This window comes from Petaurus breviceps, unplaced genomic scaffold (assembly GCF_028583685.1).
Source record: "Petaurus breviceps papuanus isolate PSGF00001 unplaced genomic scaffold, PetGlider_PUasm1.0 99, whole genome shotgun sequence".
Classification (NCBI taxonomy): Eukaryota; Metazoa; Chordata; class Mammalia; order Diprotodontia; family Petauridae; genus Petaurus; species Petaurus breviceps.
The window spans coordinates 2,612,146-2,631,654 of record NW_027187465.1 but is presented as its reverse complement, the minus strand read 5'-3'; the positions used below and the strand labels follow the sequence as shown (position 1 = coordinate 2,631,654).

At 55.1% G+C, this 19,509-nt stretch overlaps 1 protein-coding gene across 1 annotated transcript in view; it reads right to left on the bottom strand.

Moving 5' to 3' along the window:
* ASCC2 (activating signal cointegrator 1 complex subunit 2) overlaps window positions 1-16,905 on the bottom strand; it is a 27,956-nt gene extending 11,051 nt beyond the window's left edge. The window contains exons 1-13 of the mRNA XM_069081866.1: window positions 16,810-16,905; window positions 12,751-12,909; window positions 11,640-11,810; window positions 11,256-11,385; window positions 8,194-8,261; window positions 7,543-7,653; window positions 5,024-5,136; window positions 4,099-4,173; window positions 3,153-3,260; window positions 2,609-2,677; window positions 2,099-2,173; window positions 970-1,135; window positions 97-314 (exon numbers count right to left, since the gene is read on the bottom strand). Of these exons, the coding sequence (XP_068937967.1) occupies window positions 97-314; window positions 970-1,135; window positions 2,099-2,173; window positions 2,609-2,677; window positions 3,153-3,260; window positions 4,099-4,173; window positions 5,024-5,136; window positions 7,543-7,653; window positions 8,194-8,261; window positions 11,256-11,385; window positions 11,640-11,810; window positions 12,751-12,909; window positions 16,810-16,890 (1,544 nt within the window). The 5' untranslated portion in view covers window positions 16,891-16,905. The remainder of the gene's footprint in view (window positions 1-96; window positions 315-969; window positions 1,136-2,098; window positions 2,174-2,608; window positions 2,678-3,152; window positions 3,261-4,098; window positions 4,174-5,023; window positions 5,137-7,542; window positions 7,654-8,193; window positions 8,262-11,255; window positions 11,386-11,639; window positions 11,811-12,750; window positions 12,910-16,809) is intronic.
* Between the last annotated feature and the right edge of the window lie 2,604 nt (window positions 16,906-19,509).

Below are 19,509 nucleotides of genomic sequence, written 5' to 3'. Positions count from 1 at the left end.
CCCCCAGGCCCTGCCAGGGCCCCCTCCCCCTGCCCCTCCTCCCGTGGGCCCTGCCAGGCCTCCCCGTCCTTGGGCCTGGCCTCCTCTAGCACACACCTGTTCAGGGTGCGATCCAGAGAGCTCAGGGCCGGGGCTAGCCTCTCCTCCAGGACATTGTTGATGACCTGCTCGGCGCTGTAGTCATAGTGTTCCAGGCAGGCCAGGATGAAGCCCTCCCCCAGGTCCGGCAGCAGGTCCTTCACCTGGGAGATCAGGGAGTTGAGCTGGACTCCGGAGACGCGGGGGGTGGGCACAGCAGCTGCTGCCCCGGCGCACTGTGGGATAACCAAAGGGGTGAGTCACCAGCTGGGGCAACGAACGGGCCCTGGATGAGTCGGGAAGAGCTGGGTACAAATCCTGCCCTAGCCAGTACAATCTGTGTGGCCCTGGGCCAAGTCAATCTACTTTCCTGGGCCTCAATTTCCTCAACTGTAAAATGAGGAATTGTAGTTGGCAGCCTCCCAGACTGGAATCTCTCTGACTTGGTGGAAGCTCTAGGAGGGGCCAGACCAGGGCCTCTGGGCTAAGCCCAGCCCGGGCGGCGGGCAGTTGTGGGGCCTTGTGGCCGACTGCCTCCAGCCTCCCTCTGCCCCTGGCTCGGGCCTGAGCCCAGCACAGAGCTGGGAGACTTGGGAAGGCACCCAACCTCTCCCTGATAGGGGCGTCCATCACCTCCCTTCTCTGGGCCTCAGTTTCCCCCTCTGTAATGAGGATTAGCCCCGATGGGCCTTAAATTGGTAACCCAAGGATCCTGTATGACCTCCTAAGTCCTCACTTCCCCTGACCCTCAGTCTCTGCATTTCTAAAATGGACTAGCTGGCCTCTTTGCACCCTCGTTCTACAATATCACGATTTCCCATGGCCCCTATAAAAGGGGGTCCCCTAAAGCTCCTGCAGAGGGAGAGGAGCAGAGGCCCAGCCTCCGCCCACCTCGTCCTCCTCCTCATCCATCTTCAGTCGTGCTGGGGCTGCCCCAGGCCCTGGCTCAGGAGCCTCACAGGGTGGCGAGTCCTTGACAGGAGAAGCTTTCTTCCTGTTCACACCTTCCCAAGCACTCTCCACGGCCTGGAGGATGTAGGCGGTCCGGGTCTCATCCCTGAGGGCACCTGTTAAGGGCATCAGACTCACTCTTGCCTCTAGTTTCTGCAGCCTTGGTGCCCGAGGCCTTGTGCCCCCTCCTCTGGGCACACTGTCCTCCTTCCCAAGCAGCCAAGCGGCTCAGCAGATAGGGCAAGGGACTGGGAGTCAGGAAGACCGGAGTTAAATTCTGTCTCAGACACTTAATACCCGTGGGACCTAGACAAATCACTTAACCTGTCTGCCTCATTTTCTTCATCTGCAAAGTGGGAAGAAGACCCCCACCTCATAAAGGTGTTGCAGGAATCAAATGAGATCACATAGGTCAAGTACTCTGCAATCTTGAAAGCGCTATATAAATGCTGACTATTTTTTTTCCCACGAGGAAGTTGGGTTCAAGTGACTTGCCCAAAGTCACACAGCTAGTGTCAAGTGTCTGAGGCTGGATTTGAACTCAGCTCCTCCTGACTCCAGGGCTGGTGCTCCATCCACTGAGCCAGCTAGGTGCCCTGATGTTCCCTATTATTATTCTTCAACTGCTGGCCAGTGGGGGGAGGTTATAACAGTCCAAGGAAATGGGCAGAGACCTGGGCCATATGGGAAATGTCCAGTGGTCCCACAGGGGCCTAGCAAGAGGCTCAGCTGTCAGGCCATCAGCAGAAAGCCAGCCAGCAGCAGGGAGCCAAGACAAATCCCCCATTGCAGCTGTGGTGGAGTGGAGACAGGACATCTGCTCCTCCCCCTCCATCCTGATGCCAGGGAAGGGCCATGCTGCAGAACCTTCCCTGCGGAACCTTCCTTCTCCGACCATGACTTGTGGGGCTTTGGACAAAGGGCTGGCTGTTGGATGGGGCGTCTCCCTGGCTGGAGGCCTGTGGGTCTGTGCTGCCTGCCCTCAGGTGCCCAGGCCCCATCACGGGCCCAGCCCTCTGCAAGGACCTGCTCTCCAAGGATGACCCTCCCGGCAGCCGGTAAAGGATACAAGGCCGAAGACGCCTGCTGCAGCAAACTCACGTCGTCTGCCACAGGGAAGAGCTCGTCGTAATCTCGGAGAAACCTGCCAAGCCCAAGTCACGGTTACCAGGGAGGTGGAATCTGGTCACCACCATGCCAGCTCAGAGAGCCCCTAGAGACAGCTCCCTCCCAACACCACCAGAGGACTGCCTCCCAATCATGGATGAGTCATCCCAGAAGCCAGAAGGAATCAGAGGTCAACCAGGCCAGCCCCTTGCCCAAAAACAGCATTACTATCACGCTTTCAAGTTTGCAAAGCACTCTGTAATTATCTTGTCTGATGCTCCCAGGAACCCAGGAGAGAGGTGCTATTTTCCCCATTTCACTAATGAGGAAAGTGAGGCAGACAGAGGGAAGTGCCTTTCTTCCAGGCTCACCTAACTAGGAAGTGTCTGAGGCTGGACTGGCACTCCCTCCCTCCACTGGCCACCTGTGCCTGGTAGGAGGCCAGGGTCTGGGCCTAGCCCCTCACACTCACCTCTTCTCCTGCAGCACGGAGCTGAAGAGCTGAAGAAAGTCCTCCACAAAGGCCTGGATGCTGTCACAGCTACACAGGGAGAGAAAGATGCAGCTGAGGCCAGCCTGCTGCTGCTACGCAAGGCCCTGGCTTGCCACGTCCCACTCTCACCACCCGGGGGTCACCCACTAAAACATGGACAGGCCAGAGAAAGATGCCACTGGCCTGGGCTCCTGGCCACTGCTCTGGGGGAGGATGGGAAAGGGCTGGAGATGACCAAAGCAGCAGCAGAGACACCTTGAGGTCTGGGCTCACTGACGAGTGAGCCGTGGCTGTTCCTGGCCTCAGGCCTCTGGCCACATGCAAGACACATTCCTACTCATGCTTGCCCCCCTCTTCTTTTCAGGTAAAGCCCACCCCGGCCCTTCTTGTCTCCGCCTGGCCCAGCTCTCTACTTCCACCATCCCAAGCTGGGGCCACCTCTCATCCTCAATGGCCTGGAAGCTTCTCTGGGGCCTCATCTCAATGTCTATTGAGCGCCCAGCATGGATGGAGAAGGCAGTACCTGCTTTCTAAGATGGGGAGGAGGCAGATCTGGTAAATGAGGATATGGAAAACTTCTACCAACTTCTTTCGGGAATGGGAAAGCCTCTGCCAGAGGTCAGCTAGCAGCCTGAAGAAAGGAACGAGGAAGGATACACAAGTGTGGGCAGATTGAGGAGTGGACAGGACCATCCCGTCCAGACAGCTCTCCCAGGGTGAGGATCATGCCCACTGGAAAGGAGCGAGAACCAGAGGCCCGGGGAGGGAAAGGGGCTGTGTGAAGGGGGTTCAGACCCAGCCCAGGGGATACCTGCAGAGGAAGGAGGCCGGAGCCTGACCCCAAGCCCGAGGCGTGTCCAGAGGCTCTGAGACGTGCTGTGGACAGAGCAGGGCATTTGGGGGAGGCCTAGCCATGACTCCCTGTCAGCCGCTTACTGGCTCTGAGACCTGGGACGAATCACTTCTCCTTTATGAATGACCGATGGGAGTCATTCACAATGGGAGATGGGGGGAAGGAGATGGGATGGGAGAAGGGGAAGAGTGGGAAGGGAAAGAAGGGGAGGGAAAGAGGAGAGGAGGAAGGGGAGAAGGGGAGCATGAGGAAGCTGAGATGATCCACGCCTTGTAGACTTTGGGAGTCAGGCCTGGCTTCTAGGCCCCACTCTCCCACACACTCACAGAGCCATGAGGTCAGGGCACCCCACGCCCTCCCTGCTGGGCCATCACTGCCTTCTTCATCTCAGACATGAAGGCTCTAGCCAACAAGTTCTGGGCTCTATGGGAACCTATGGGGATTTGGAATCAGAGAGAGGACCTGAGTTTAAATCCCAGTAGGTGATGACCCTCATTGCCCTCATTTGGCCTGGGTGAAGGCATCCAAGGTTCCTTCTGGTTCCAGATCCACTCTTGTGACCTATCAAAGGGGGCGCAGGGAGAAGGAAGCCTACCAGCACCACGGCCATCCTTACTTGCTATTCTCCCGCCTCCTCCTCTTGATTGCGGACTCCAGTTCAGGGATCGACGCCTCATAAAAGGAAGCCAGTCTGCAGAAGGCACAGGCAGGGCTAGGGCAGCCATGTGGTTACCCCGCCAGTGACCTGGCCTGGGGTCACAACCTGAGCCTCCAGCTGGAGCCCTGAAGGCCAGGGGGAGGCTCAAGTGACCATCTGTCCCCCCCCAGAGACAAGACGGATGGCTTATCAATCAATCCAATGATCAATTAGCCAACTGACCAGCTCCACTTCTCTCCCTGGCCCCTCTTCCCTCCAATCCCCTCCCTTGTAGCTTGGTCAGAGTCACATGGCTGACAACTCTGCCCCTGGTGCAGATGGAGCTGGGGTTTTTACCCCAATACTTCCACAATGGAAACCCAGGTGAGCAATGTTGTGACTTGAGAGGAATAGATCATTCCTCTTCTGCTCAAGAAGCTACAAGGGCTCCCTCCTACTTTGCATCTCCAGGTTGAACTCTTCTGCCGAGAGCTGTTCACAAACAGCGTACTTCAGTGAGATCAATGCCCCAGCCCAGCCCAGCGAGGGTACCTCTAACATCCCTCCCAGCTTTAAATCCAGGCCCCTGTGAGCGTGAGGGCCCAAATGGGGCCAAGGGCAGAGTCTGCCCTGTGACCCAAGACTGGCTCAGATGGAGGACCCCTCCTCTCTGCTACGATGAAGGCTCAGTCTCATGAGGGAGAGAGAGTGCTAAAGGGGAGTTTAAAGACACAAGCACCTTGTTTCTTCCACAGAGGCCCCAGAAGAGGGCCAGGGCAGTGACGGCCCTAAGCATGGCCCCTGGGGTGGCCTCAAGCCACGAGAGAGGTCATGAGGCTCCAATGTGGGCAGAATAAGGTGGAGGGTCCTCTTCGTTTAGGGCCCTTGGGCCCTGAAGTCATACCTGGAACAGAAGTCATGCTTTTGGAAGGTCTGGCAAGCCAACGGGAAGATGTCCAGAAAGGCCCAGAGGGTGGTTGCGGTATCGCACAAATAGAGGACCACATCTCTCAGTTCCTGAAAGCAGAAGAGGGCTTGGCGTTAGAACCACACTGTGTTCTACCAGGAAATCTACGGCAGTGAAGAGAGAGAGCATAATGCGACGGGGGGAGCATGGGATAAGAAAGCAGCAGGCCCAGGTGCGAGTCTGGAATTTACCAATACCTCAGGGACCTTGGGCAAGTCACTGTTTGAATTTTCTGTGAGTCAGGGTGGTGGAAGGAAGGCCAGACTCGGGGTCAGGAGGAGGGGATTCCAAAGCCCTGGCTGACAGAATCACCATTTACCACGTGCCAGGTGCCACGCCAGCCACTGAGGACGCAGAGAATTGCGTTAAGTCCTCCCTCACGCAGCTTCCATTCTAAGTGGGCTGGACACAGAGCCCTGCACAACCACCTCATCTTTCTGAGCCTCAGTCTCCTCAGCTGTAAGATGGGACAACCGCATCAGCCCCGGGGAAGTCATGGGAAACAGCAGACGGAGGGGCAGCCTTCGCATTCGGACTTCAGGAGTCAAGCCTAACTTCCAATGTCAACTGTATGATGGCGGGCAAAGCCATGGAGCGTCTCAGGGGCCCCAGGCAACTTTCTAAGAGCTCCCCATCTGCATGGGCAGATGTTCTAATTTAGGAGCTCCCTACCAATGAATCCATCAACACTTATTAAGCACCTAATGGATTCCAGGCATTGTGCTAAGCACTGAGGGTACAAAGAGAGGAAAAAGCCAGGCCCTGCCCTCAAGGGGCTTGCCATCCAACGGGGAGACAATATGCCAACAAGTCCATACAAGATAAAGAGGAAATCATGAGCAGAGGGAAGGCCCTGGAATGGATAGACAGGGGAAGGCTTCCTGTAGAAGGCGGGTTTGGCTGGGACTCAGAGGGAGCCAGGGAGGTCAGCAGTCAGAGTGAAGGAGAGCATTCCAGGCATGGGGGACGGCCAGGGAGAATGCTTGGATCAGAAAGATGGAAGGGGGCTTGTGCTTGGACCAGCCAGGAGGCTGGAGAGTGAGGTGTGAGAAGACTGGAAAGGGAGGAAGGGCCGGGTAATGAAGGCCTTTGAATGCCAAACGGTATTTTGTATTTGCTCCTGGAGGCCGTAGGAGCCATGAGAGTTTACTGAGTAGGGGGTGACATGGTCAGATCTGTGTTTTAGGAAAATCCCTTTGGTGGCTGAATGGAGGATGGACTGGAGGGGGAAGAGACCCGAGGCAGGCAGCCCCCCAGAATGTATGGCAACAGGACAAGGGTGAGGAGGTGAGAGCCTGAACCAGGGTGGAGGCAAGGTCACCACACAGTTGAAAGCAGCAGGCTCTGGCGCCATACTGGATGTGGGGATGAGAGATGGTGGAGTCCAGAGTGATTCCTGGGCTGAGCCTGGGGGACTGGGAGGAGGGTATTGTTCTCTATAAGTAATAGGGAAGGCAGGACTGGGGAAGGCTTTAGGGAGAAATCACAGGTCTTGGTTCCAGGGCCTGGATGCAGTGGGTGCTTAATAAATGTTTCACCATCTACCTCAGTAAAAGGTATGCTTCTGCAGGGCGGGGAATGGGTTTTTTATCTCTGTATCCCCAGTACCTAGTACAGAGTTGGCACTTACTAAATGCATGTTGACTGAATGATTTTTATATACCATAGTAGCAGGTGGGCAAATGTGAGTTATTCTATGAGCTGCATGACTCCTCCACTGTGGTCCAGAATCTCATCAGTAGTATAGGGACAGCAAAAGCTGTGACACCTTGGGTAAGTCCTTTCTCCTCTACAGACCTATATTTCCTCATTTGTAAAAGGACAGGTTGAAAGAGACACCTCAAGAGGCCTCTGCCAAGAGCCGTAGGACACAGAGGTGCCCAAAGATCTGGGGGTTCTGGGATGCCCGCCTGTGGACCAGGGTGAGCCTTGTCAGATGGCTTCCAGAAACTGCTTCACATGTGCCAGGCTGGGACCCATGACAAACAAGTGCTGACATGGGAGAAACCACTTAAGGGACGTCAGTGCTTCCCATAAATGGGAAGCAAGGTCAGCGGGCGCAGAGAGGCCCTGCCTTCCCCCGGCCCCCCACCCAAGGACGAGTTCTGGGAGGACGTGGCTGAGCCACGCAGGACAGGCAGGTGTAGGGGGCTGCAATCTGCCCTGCTGGAGGGAATACCCATGGCCATGAACAGACAGATCCCCACCTTGCCATCCCACTGGTAAGTGCATGGGAAAGCCTTGGACAACGAGTGAATCCATCTGCAAAGTCGAGTTATCAGTCTCATGAGAAGGGAGGACAGGTCTGGTCATCCTCATTTTAGAGATGAGAAGGGGAGAGAGACAGGGGAGATGGGAGCGGGGAAGAAGGAGTGAGAGGGAGAGACAGGCCAGGCCTGGCCAGAGCCATAAGGAAGGGCAGGGTCCCTGGGCTAGAAGGGGACAGGTGAGCTCACCTGGAGAGGCATGGCGCTGGGGGTCATCCTGACTTTCTCTTCCAGTCTCTGGGGCTCGGTGGAGGCCCCTTCACTCTGCAGGCCACACTGCTGGAGGATATTGCTGAAAACCTGAGGAAGCAGAGGACATGGAGTGCGCTCCCTCCATCAGACTGCTTGTGAGGGCCAAGGGCTTGGAAAGAGCAGCACAGGCCTACATGATCTCAGAGGCTACTTAGTCCATCTTCCCATTTTACAGAGGAGAAAACTGAGACCCAGAGAGCAAAGTGAACAGTCCATAGTCACCCAGAGGTAGGATCTGAGCCCCGGTCTTCTGACCCCAGAGCATCCCCCCTGCACCAAGAGGGCCATCTGCCCCATGGGATGCCAGCAGAGGGGCAGCACGGGAGGGCTGGCAGCCAGAGTTGCTCTGGGGCCTCAGGGAGAAGCCAGTCCCGTCTGGCAATTCACACAAGCTGCCCCAGTCAAGCACTGGCATGTCCTGGGGAGGGTGACCACCCAGTGGATGCCCGGGGACCGGCCCGTGCCTGTGCTTGCAGGAATGAGGCCACTGGCCAAGGTGGGCTCTAAGGCTCCCTCGGCCTTGCTTCTAGAGACAACCCCCCATGGCTCTCCTCCCTGCCCACACCCAGCAGGAGGCAGAGCCAATACCTGAAGGATAGTGGGTACAGTTTCATCCAGATCATTGTAGTAACTTGACTGCTGAATAAAGATGTTTTCTAAAAAAAAAGGGAGGGAGAAAGCCATCAGCATTTCCCAGGGCCTCAATGGGACCACCAGGGTAAGGGTCAGTCAGTTTACACTGGCGCAGTGGGTCTGTGATTCTCAGCAGCTGGCACACAGTAGGTGCTTCCTAAATGATGGCTGCCCGGGTTGTTTGGGCCTCTGAGGCTTACAGCCAAGGTCCCTGGATGAGGGTACCCTGAGGCTGTGCTCAGCTGCTTAAACCTTCCTGGGCCCCTCCACAGCAAGGTACAGAAGGGACCATCAAGGTGGCCTGGCCTGACACTCCCAGGGAGTGAGCCATGTGGCACCGTGCCCTGCACTACAGGCCTGGCTGTGGACCATGCTATGAGTCTGCTGGGGAAACAAGCAGATAATCTTTGCTCAAGAAACCTGGAGGCTGCCCCCATGCCCACCTGCCAAACCCTTGTTCCCAAAAAGAAGAGAGCGTTCTCTCAGTTCTCCCTGCCCCAGGTTTAGAATCTGACCCCGAGGCTAAGCTTGGCAAGAGAGGGCCTGGGGAGTGAGGGAGTAGAGAGCTGACAGAGCTGAAATGCCTTTGGGAATGCTTCATGGAGCTCACAGGCCCCCTTTCCAAAGGCTGGTAATGGGCAGATATGGGCTCTGGCAGATGGAGTGGAGCCCAGAACACATGATCTAGGGGGCCCAAGAGCAAGCAAGGCAAGGAAAATCCCAGCAGCCTCAGGGATACAAAGAGCCCCACAGCCGGGCCCTTGGGGCATGCAGAGAGAATGGGTTACTTCACCCAGGCCCAGGCCCAGGGACTGAGTCTGGATAGCTGCAGCGCTGCCCCTGCAAGCTGCGGCAGGAAGGCTTGGCATGAAGCAGGGAACAGGCCAGGCTGTGCTGGATGAGGAGGCCGCAGCTGGAGGACCCAGTGACTGCAGGCAGGCCCATTCAGACTCTTCCATCTGCCGCCCCCACAGGCGCAGAGAGGAGGGAGGGCAGGGGAGACTCCAGTGCCCTCAGACATGCCCCCTCCAGCACTTGGCACACAGCAAGAGCTCAATGAATGCTTCTGACTGACTCAGTGGACGGTGGGGAGGGGGTGGCCCTCGGAAGCCCTCCTGGCTCTGCCATACTGGCTCCCTCACCTGTGGAAAGGCACAGTATAACCCCAAAGAGACTGACCCAACAGGTTAACAAGAGACTAACAAGTGGACTTCAGACTCAGCTAGATCTGGGCTCCTGTCTGCCTCTGACACAGACTGGCTGGGTAACCCTGCCCAAGTCACTTTTCCATGGGGCACACAGAGCTGATGGTCTGGGAGGAAATCAGAAGCCCCAAAGAACATCGGGGTGGGAGAAGCAGTGGTGCACAGAGCATGGTCTCCCCTGGGGGCCTCGGCCCATCCTCCCCGCGTGGCCCTGGGAACCACCCTCCCAGACTCTGGGTAACTGCATCAGGGGACAGGCTTCCCTCCATTCCAGGGAGATCACAGGTTCCACACAGCCCGTCCCATCATCAGTCTGACTGCCAGCAGCAGGCCTTTCCTGGCTGTTCCTAACAAAGAACAGACAACAGCTGACTCCACACATCCCTCTCCCATCTCGCTCTGCCAAGGGCTCTGCAGACACCTCCTCAAGGATCCTTACACAATGCTGAGAGGAGGCTGCTGCTGTAATCCCCACTTAGACCTGGGGAAACTGAGGCCCACAGAGTTGCAGGGACATGCCTGGGGTCACCCAGCTAGCCTGTGTCAGAGTGGGATTGGAACCTGGCTCCTTTCAGGTCCAAGACCAAGACTGTGGCCGCTCCTCCATGACGCTGTAGCTCTGTCCACCACGCCCTGGCTTCTGGCTCCCTGGGCCCTGCCCCATTTTCTGAACATCAGGGCTGAGTCGTGGGATGCTTCAAGATCGGCTACACTAATAATCAAGTTGTGCCACTGTTTTTAATTTGGAAGAGCCTCCCAGATGCTTGCAGCCTGAGCTGTCCCTGGCACCTTCCCCCAAGCAGTCAAATAAAGGAACCTCGAACTCAGAGCCAAGGCTTAGGGTCTCCTGAGCTACTGTGTAAATTCTCCTCTGGAAGACTGCAAAGATCCCACTGCCCTTTGGTCTCCCTTACAAGGGAGGGCAGAGCTTAGGCAAAGCTCCATCGGCCACAGCCATGACCTCCCACCCCAGGGCAATGACTGCACAAGGCTGCAGTCCACAAACTGCTTGAAGACACTCTGAGCCAAAGGGCTTGTGCTGGTTCCCATTCCCCAGGCCTGAGCTGCCCCTGGCTTCTAGGCCTTCCCCCTTTCCTCCGCTCCCTTTCTATGCGAATCTTGTTACTGAAGATCTTCCTTCCCTAGGCATTATTCCCATCATGCTTTCAGAGGAGGAGAAATCCTGGGACCTCCCCTCCCCTAGAGAAGGACTGACAGTCTCACAGTCCTTGGATCCCACTGATGTCTACACCTAGCAGGAGGCCCAGAGGGCATCCAGGCTGGTCCCTGAGCTTCTTCCTCACTGGAATTCCCCATGCCAATGAAATCATAGCTCCCAGAAGGGCAATGGAGTCAGTGGCCCACAGTTACCCAGCCAGGATATGAGAGACAGAAGGAAGCAGTTCCTTCTGACTGACCAATGGTCCATGCTGCCCCTAAAGCGCCACATGCCAGTCAGGGCTTCCCTGTACCTAAGGGGGGAGAAGCAGAACTAGACTCATGATCTCAATGGCACAGGAGGAAATTCAGGGCAACCACTGCCCAGCAACTGGAAGTCTGGTGTGGTCCAGACCTTGCTGACAGTCACAGGGCCAGTACACGTCAGCAGCAACACTTCCTATGCACCACTGCCCAACAACTGGGAGTCTGGTGTGGTCCGGACCCTGCTGACGGTCACAGGGCCAGTACGCGTCAGCAGCAAAACTTCCTATGCACCACTGCCTTTGCCTCAGTGGTCTGCAGACCCTGAATCCCAGGGCCGTCCTCTGGTCCCCTGGCAGCTCATCGCCTGCCCTGACCCACTTTACTAACCGATCATCTTCTGGAGAAGGGGCCCGTTGCCTTTTCCGAAGAGCACACACAAATCCAGCATCTTTGGGATGTCAAAAAGGAAGTTATTATAGAGGATTTCTCCAAAAGCGCAAGGGGAAATGAAGTGGTCCTACAGAGGAGGGAAAAGAGCTGAATTAGCATAAGAAAGCCCAGAACGGATGGTTTCTGAGTCTGTGGCCAAGAGAGCCCGGGGGTTCCACCAAGGAGACCTCGGGGAAGAAAGCCAGCCTGGTGAAAGCCAAGGGGAGCCTGGAGCCTGCCCGACAAAGGCCAGGGAGAGACAAAGAGATGGTTTGCGCCCGCCCAGAGCACCCCGGGGTCACTCAGCTGATAGCCTTGCAGGGAAGAGGGGCCGACACTCACTCTGGATTCTTTGTGTGTGGACATACGAAGGAAGGTGAGGAAGACGCCACGGTGGAGGCGCTGCTGCATCTCCACGACTGCTGCGGGGGGCGCGGCCAGCTCGTCAAACTTGCGGGGGGCATAGCGCAGGTAGGAGTCCAGGCACTTCTGCAGGGTCTCGTCGAAGATCACCTGCTCAGGGGCCAAGACACAGGGGGTGGAGCACATGCCACCGTGCCCTAGGCCAGGCCTGGTGCCACTGGCCCAGGAGGCCGTGAGCCCCCGAGGTGCCTGGCTCAGGCCCAGGCTCTGAGGAGGTACGGAGCACAGGGTGCTGGGCTTGGGGGCAAAGGACAGGCTTGGGCAGGCACGGACTGGAAGGGGCAGAAGAGGGGCACAAGAGGGGCACCGTGGAAGGAGCTCCTGCTGGTCCCAAATGGGGAGACAATGCATACAAAGAACTTGAAGACCACACATTCTGAATGGAAACACCCTCAAGGGTTATCTACCCAACCCAACCCCCTCATCTTAAAAATGGCCCTGAAAAGCCAGGTGACTTGTCCAAGGTCACCCAAGGAGTAGGCAGCAGAGCCAGATTTGAGTCTGGATCCTTGGATGCAAGCCCAGCCCTCCCCAGAGGGCACAATGCTGCCTCCTAGGAGGATTTACTTAGAAAACCCTAGAGAATCAACCAGGATATAAATTGAGACAATTAGAATCTTTGATAAAAGCATCAAGACGCAGAATAAAACAGTAGGCATTCGCAGTCCTAATCAGTTTTGTCATTATGACTTGTGAGACATAATCCTCTACACTGTAATTTGGTGCAAACGTGTGGAATAAAAACACCACCTGTGAAAACCCTCACACTCCCTACATTCTCCAAGAAATCCAGGACCTGTCCCAGTAGAGGGTGGAGGGAGAAATACTGTGTGCCAGGAGCTGTGCCAAGAGCTTCACAAATATCATCTCATTTGGCCCTCACAACAACCCTGGAGGCAGGCACTTGCCCAGGGTCCCACAGTCAGTAAGTCTACAAGGCTGGATTTGAACTTAGGTCCCCGTGACTCCAGGGCTGGCCCTCTCCCTGCTGTGGTGCCCCAGAGCCTTGGCCCACATGATGGGTTGTTACCTGGCACCAGAACTTCTTGTGGGGCAGGGCCAGCAGCCAGTCGAGGTCGTCAGCGATGAAGGCGGCCCGTTCCAGGTACTCCTCTATTCTTGCGGCAGCGCTGTCTGCAGGTGGAGGTTTGTACAGCACAAAGCAGCGGTCGGCCTTCTGGTCTGGGTGCTAGGGGGTCGAGGAAACACGAGGGACCATGGGAGAGGTTAGTCAGGGTGGATGATCATGGGCCTGGGGTCCCCTTGCCTGCTCTGGTCACTCATCCTGGTGCTCAGCTCAGTCCAGCCAGGAAGGATCGAGGGGATCCAGCCATGGGCCCACTTCTCTCTGCTTCCCAAGAAGCAGAGGGCTGCCTTCTTTAGGGGACAGCATGAGGTCACAGAGGCAGAGATGGAGGGTAAGGCTGGGGAGCGGTCACCAATGCAAGGCCTCACCCAGCTGGGCCTCCTTCAACTCTTAAGCCTCCGTCTAAGCCCACCCCATATCCTCTGCCTTAAGCCTCCATCTGTGCCCAACTCACGTTCTCTGTCCTAAGCCTCTGTCCCTGCCTGCCTCACATCCTCTGCCCTAAGACTCTGCCCGTACCTGCCCCAAACCAGTGAGCCTCTGGGCTCTGCAAGGAGCCCCACAGCACCTCCTGAGGAAGCCTGGGATGACCCCTCTCGGGAGGAGCCTAGACCAGCTACTTTGCAGCCTGCTCCCTGCCCCGCTCCCACCCCAACTTAAAATATGATTGAAATTATCCAATTTCAGCACAGACAGTTTCTAGAACTAGGCTCTCCCTCTGGCCCACGCAGCTTTGTTAGGTGTAAGGCAGCATGGTGTTGTGGGCTGACAGTCAGAGGGCCTGAGTTTGGATCCCTCTCGACCTTTTTCCTCCTCTGCAAAATCTCTTCTGGTTCTGGAGCTGGGATTCCCCACTGGGCCGTGAGCCCCCTCCCTCTTCCTTCGCTTTGGCCTGTCCTGCTCACGCACACCTTCCCTCACTGGGGACACCATCCCCCAGGCTCTGATTGCTCTGTCACTGCATTCCTCCATCTAGAGTTCCTCTCCTCTGATTTATAAACAAATGGGTAACTTCAAAAGGGCTTTGCCTTCGGCACCAGCAGCAACCACAGACACAGGCCCACTGGCCCCACTCAGAACAAGGCTCTGCTTTCCCAGGGACCAGATGGCAGAAGCTGCCCTGGGAGCAAAGGCCAAAGGCCTCTGCAAGGGGGGAGTTACCCAGAAGCAGGAGGGATGCCACCAAAGTGCTTTGGGACCTGGGCTCTGTATGCTTTTATGGGAAAAGAATCTAGACTTGAGGGGAGCTGGGGAGGCCAGCGATGATGGCCATAAGAAAACTTTCCTGTTCACTTTCTGAAGAGCGGCCTAGGCAGGGCAGCTCCTGCCCCACACATCTGAGCTCTGCTGCTAATGCTGGCACTGGGCCCTCAAGCAGACATTCACAGGACCCTAGGTCTAAAGCTATGATGGCCCCCAGGAATCATCTAGGCCAACTCCCTCATTTTACAGATGAGGAAACTGAGGCCTAGGCAGGAGAAGTCATCTGCCCAAGGCCTCAGAGAGGCAGGCACACTTCCTGTTCTTCCTAGTCTCCCTCCATACTCTCCTAACTAGACTGTCAGCTCCTTGAGGGCAGGGACCCTGTGCTCCCTATCTCTCTCTCCCCCGACATCTGAGGCTCTGGGCACACTCAGACAGACTCACTACCCAGGGGCTCTCTCTGGTCCTCCCCACCTCCTGCGGGGTGACCACAGGGACATTCAAATGCCAGAAATGAGAGAGGAGGTGAACCTGAGAAGGCGAAGAAACAGCTCAGACCCAGGGCACGAGGGTGCACCGCCCCAGCACCTGGCTCAACAACATGGGGAGTCGAGGCAGCAGGGTGCTGAGAGCAGGAAGGGCCGGTTAAGGAGCCCAGGGGGCCTATGAGCTGCAGCTCTGTGCATGTGACCTCCAGGCTGCCTGGCCAGTTCTCCCTCCTCACTTCCCCAGCTCCCTTCTAGAGGCTGCCTCCTTGCTCCTTCTGGTTACTTTGTATCCAGTCCTAGCTCTTTCTCTGTACATTGTTACCTTTCCCAGTAGAATGTTAGCTCCCTGGAGGCAGACGGGATTTCTCTTTAGTCTCTGAGTCCCTAACTCCCAGAACAATGCCAGGACAACAGCCAGGAGACACAAAGGTCACCAGAAGGAAGCCAGAGGTCACTGCCTAATGCCGACCTGGAGGTGGGGGCCACCAGGGCAGAAAGGTGCATGCACCACACGAGCTCCTTCTTTGTTACAAAGGCAGGCTCACCTCCGGGACAGGGCCCACAACCAGAAATGGCCACAAAGTAAAAGCCGTCACAAGATGATCCGAGGAAGCCAGAGAGAGGGCAGAGAATGGGAATCTTGTGCCATTGGGGATGGGAGGAGCGGCCCTCAGGAAGCTGGGCCCATTCTTGCCCCTTTCAGGCAGCCCCTGTGGGTCTAATAGCCCCAGCATAGTCCCCCTACTCTTCAGGTGATGCTGGGACACCCCCCGGTCCAGGAAGATCAAGGTCTCACGGTCAGCGTTCCTGTACATGAGACTGTCCAAGGCTGAAAGCTGCTCACCCTGGTGGGTTCCCAGGTCCAATGCCCTCTGGCACTCCGGTCTAGTAATTCTGGACATAAGCCATTGGAATAGGTCTATGACTAAACATGACTGAAATGTAGGCCCTTTGCTAAGAAAAACTCCTCGACTTCCTAGCCAAACTGGCCCACTCGCTGGTTTCTGCACATCCCACTGTCTCCAGCCTCCAGGCTTTTGCACAGGCTGCTGCCTCCTATTCCTGGGATGCCCCCCCAATCAGAATCATAGGATAGGAGAGCCGGAAGGGGCTGCAGCAACATCTTGTCCAACCCGTACCCAAAATGCATCCCTGCCAAGCAGTCATGCCCCTCTGAGGAGGGGGAGCCTTCCAGCCCTGCAGGATGGTCCAGCCTCTGGGACTTCCACCCATGGCTCCTGATTCTGCCCATCACGTCTCCTCCAGACTAAGACAGCCCCTTCCTCCTCCGACTCCCAGCCAGCCCTTATGACACCATCCTGTGCGCCACACCTTTCCTGGTGCCTCAGGCTGTCTCTTTCCCCACCCGCTGCCCCCATAGCACACATTTACACAGATGAGGCCCAGGTGATGTCTGTCCTTCCTGGACATCTCAATATAAACGTCCTGGAGACACCTCAAATTCAGCATGTCTAAACTGAGCTAATTCTCATTCCCCCCCAACATACCCCCTGCCTCCCCCTTCCCTCCTCCCAGCGAGGACACCACCATCCTTCCAGAAGCCCCTGTGCTCAGTCTCTCTGTCCCTCTTCCTAACCCTAACCCTAACCCTTGGCTCATTGGTTATCCCCCACATCTCTCACATCAAGCCCCTTCCGTCCACGCAGAGCCCACAGCCCATGGACCAGCCCTCGTCACCGCTCTCCTTCCTCTAAGAAGCTCAAATCGCTCTGTACTGCCCTGGGATCAAGCACTCACCCCTGTCTGGCCTTTCTTGGACCCACATTCTACCTCCCACCTCCATACCTTTGTATAGGCTTTGTGTCATGCCTGGAATGCCCTCCCTCCTCATCTCTTCAGCACTCCAGCTTTCTTCAAGGCTCAGCTCAATGGCCACCTCCTACATGAGGTCCACTGTGTTCCCTACCTCACCCATGGCTCCCTCTTCCCCAATGACATTATATTTACTGTGTAGATATATATTCATATATGTGCACATGGTTTCTCCCATTAGAGTGCAAGCTCCTTAAAGGCAAAAACGGCTTCACTTTTGCCTGTATTCCCAGCACTTAATCGACAATTTTTAATGATTATAAATGTTCAGAATCTACTTCCCAGGAAAAACAAACTCTTTAAAGAAAAGACCACCTCATTTTTTTGTCTTTATATTCCCACTGGCTAAGAAACATGGCACTTGGAAGATGTACACTAGGTTGAGCACTTGGTTGGGTCCAGCTAACGCCTGACCAGCACCCTCACCCAATATGGAGACTGGCCATGATGCCAGAGGGCCCCGATTCACCCGGCTCACCAGAGCTGGCACTGTTCTCAGTTTGCCTGTCTTTGGGTCCTTTTCTGTGATCTGTAGTTCATCCAAGGGCAATGCAGGCATTTTGCTGGGGTCCCCTCCTCCTGAAGGCAAACAAGAAAGGGCAAGAGAGGTAAGCAGGGCATCAGACCATCTCCCGGCTGACAAGGCACCCTCCTCCTCCCAAGACCCCGTGTGTAAGAGGTCTGAGAGATGAGAAACGCAAGTCCCTTAGAGGGTAAGTAACTTGCCCGGTGTCCTGTAGGTAGAGGCAGACCTAAGCAGGACAAGCCACGCCAAGTGCGCAGCTAACAACTTTGTGATTAAATAGTTTACTGACGTCATCCTTCGAAAGGTGGAGAATCCCACTAGAGGAAATCTAATTCTGGGTCTGACTGGTGTCAATAAGGAGGCATGGGTTGTCAGGGCGTGAATGGAGGAATCCTTGCAGGGCAACAACCTTTCCAGGGCACAACCCGAGAGAGAGGAGAGAAAACTCGATGTGAGCCTCACATGTACCCTAGACCTCAGGTCAGGAACCTCAAAAGAGATCAGAGAAAGGCTGGGCTTGGCCTCAAATTCTGTACAGCCCTCTAAAGATGAAATTCTGAATACACAGAAGAAACAACGAGGAAGTGATAGAGGGTAATACGGATATGCAAGGAACTTACCCCCAAACCAGAACTTTAAAGACACGCAGAGCAGATGTGAGCAAGGGCGTGGCATGGGAGCCAAGTGACCAAAGCACAGCTCCACCTCATACAAGGGCAACAAAGAGGTTGTTGGGGGCTTTTCAAGGCAATGTTGAAGGATGGGAGGAGGGACAAAGAAGGACCCTAGGCTATTCTTGTGGAAAATGTGGCAAGAGGTCGGGCAGATAAGAGTATACTCCAATAGATTCAGAACTAGCTGAAAGGCCAGACCCAAAGAGCAGTCACTCCCATTCAATATCAACTTGGGCAACCTTGAGTAGAGTGCCCCAGGGATCTGTGCTGGGCCTTCTACTGTTTACTCTTCTTATCAATGACTTGGGTAAAGGCAGAGAGGGCATATATACTTTTGAACTCTGTATAAGGGGATAAGTGGATGACAGTCACGATCCAAAAAAAGCTCAATGGGCTAGAACACTGGGCTGAATGTTAAGACTAATAAACATGAACCATCTTACACTTGGGTACCAAAACCCTATTTTACAGGTTTAAAGACAGTAGCTTAGGCTAGTTACCCATTTGTCTGACAAAGATCTGGGGATCTTAGTGGAGCAGAAGCTCAATACAAGTAAATCATGTGACAAGGCAGGAAAGAAAGCTGTCATAACATCTTGGACCACACTGAGAGGTGATCAACAGTCTCATTATGCATTGGTCAAACCTTATCTCTGGAGGGTTGGGTGCAGTTCTGAAGATCACTGGTGAGCTGGAAAGCATCCAGGAGACCAGGGCAATGAAAGATCTGTGGACTGTGCCATATGAGAATTGACTGGAGAGATTGGAGAAGACTCAAGGGGCCTCAAGAAGACTGAAAGGCTGTCACAGGGAAGAGGGATTCAACTTGTTCTGTGTGGCACCGAAGGGTCTAAACTGCAGCCGTGGGTGGCAGTTGCAGAAAGGCCATTTTGGCTGGATATCCACAGAAACTTTCTGACAATGTGAGTGACAGAACAGGTGGCCTGGGGAAACCAGCCACTTGCTGGGAATAGAACAGAAAGTGTTTCTGCCCCAGTGAGAAATGATTCAGGACCAAAGGGAACTAGAATGCCTCTAAGAGCCAGGTTCAAATTCCAGCCACTTAGCCCCTTCATGACCATGTCTAGACTACTCTTTAACAGCCTCTCTGGGCCTGCTTTTATAAAATGAGTGTGGTTGGACTCTGGCTCCAAATCTCTGATCCTATGTGTTTCTACAGTCTCTTGTAATTCTAAGCCTTTGATCCTCAATGGAGGATTGACAGAAAGATATAGACCCAAAGCATTCATACACACGAGCCACGGACATGGATGGGCCACCATCTACACGGTAGGAGAGTCCGGCACTGAGCTTACAGGCCCATTGAGGCCCTGCAGTGCTCGGCGATGGACCTGAATAAACAGAATTTCACACATCTACAAAATGACAGCATTGGACTAGACGGGTTCTTGAGTCACTGCCACCTGTCCTAACCATTAATGTTAGGCCTCTGAGCATTCCAGAGGGGATGAGGAGTGGGTTGTATTTCAGGAAATGATTATAGTGTTGAAAAAAAAAGACTTAACTAAAGTGACTTATGGAGGGGAGAGGGAAGAGGGAAGGGAAGGTTCCAGCTCTCCCAGGAGTTATAAGCTGTTACAAAGCCAGCCTAGTCCAATCTCTACCAGAAAAAGAATCTCAGCTAGTAAAAGAATCCCAAGAGGTGATCCTCCAGACACTGTCTGAAGACCTCCAAGGAGGGAGAGCTCATGACCTCCCCCAGGAAGCCGAGCACACCAGGAGACAAATCTCATGGGCAGGAAGTGTTTCCTGACACCCAACTCCAAGTGGACTCTGCAATGTCCACCTATCGCTCCTACTTCTGACCTCTGGGGCCAAAGGAAGCAAGTCTACTCCAAGGATCTCAGGGCTGGTGCTGGAAAGGACCTCAAAGGCCAGAGTTTAGACAAGGCATTCTTCAGGTGGGCTCTGTGAACTTGTCTTAAAAAACATTCTCATGTCTGTATTTGCATATGAT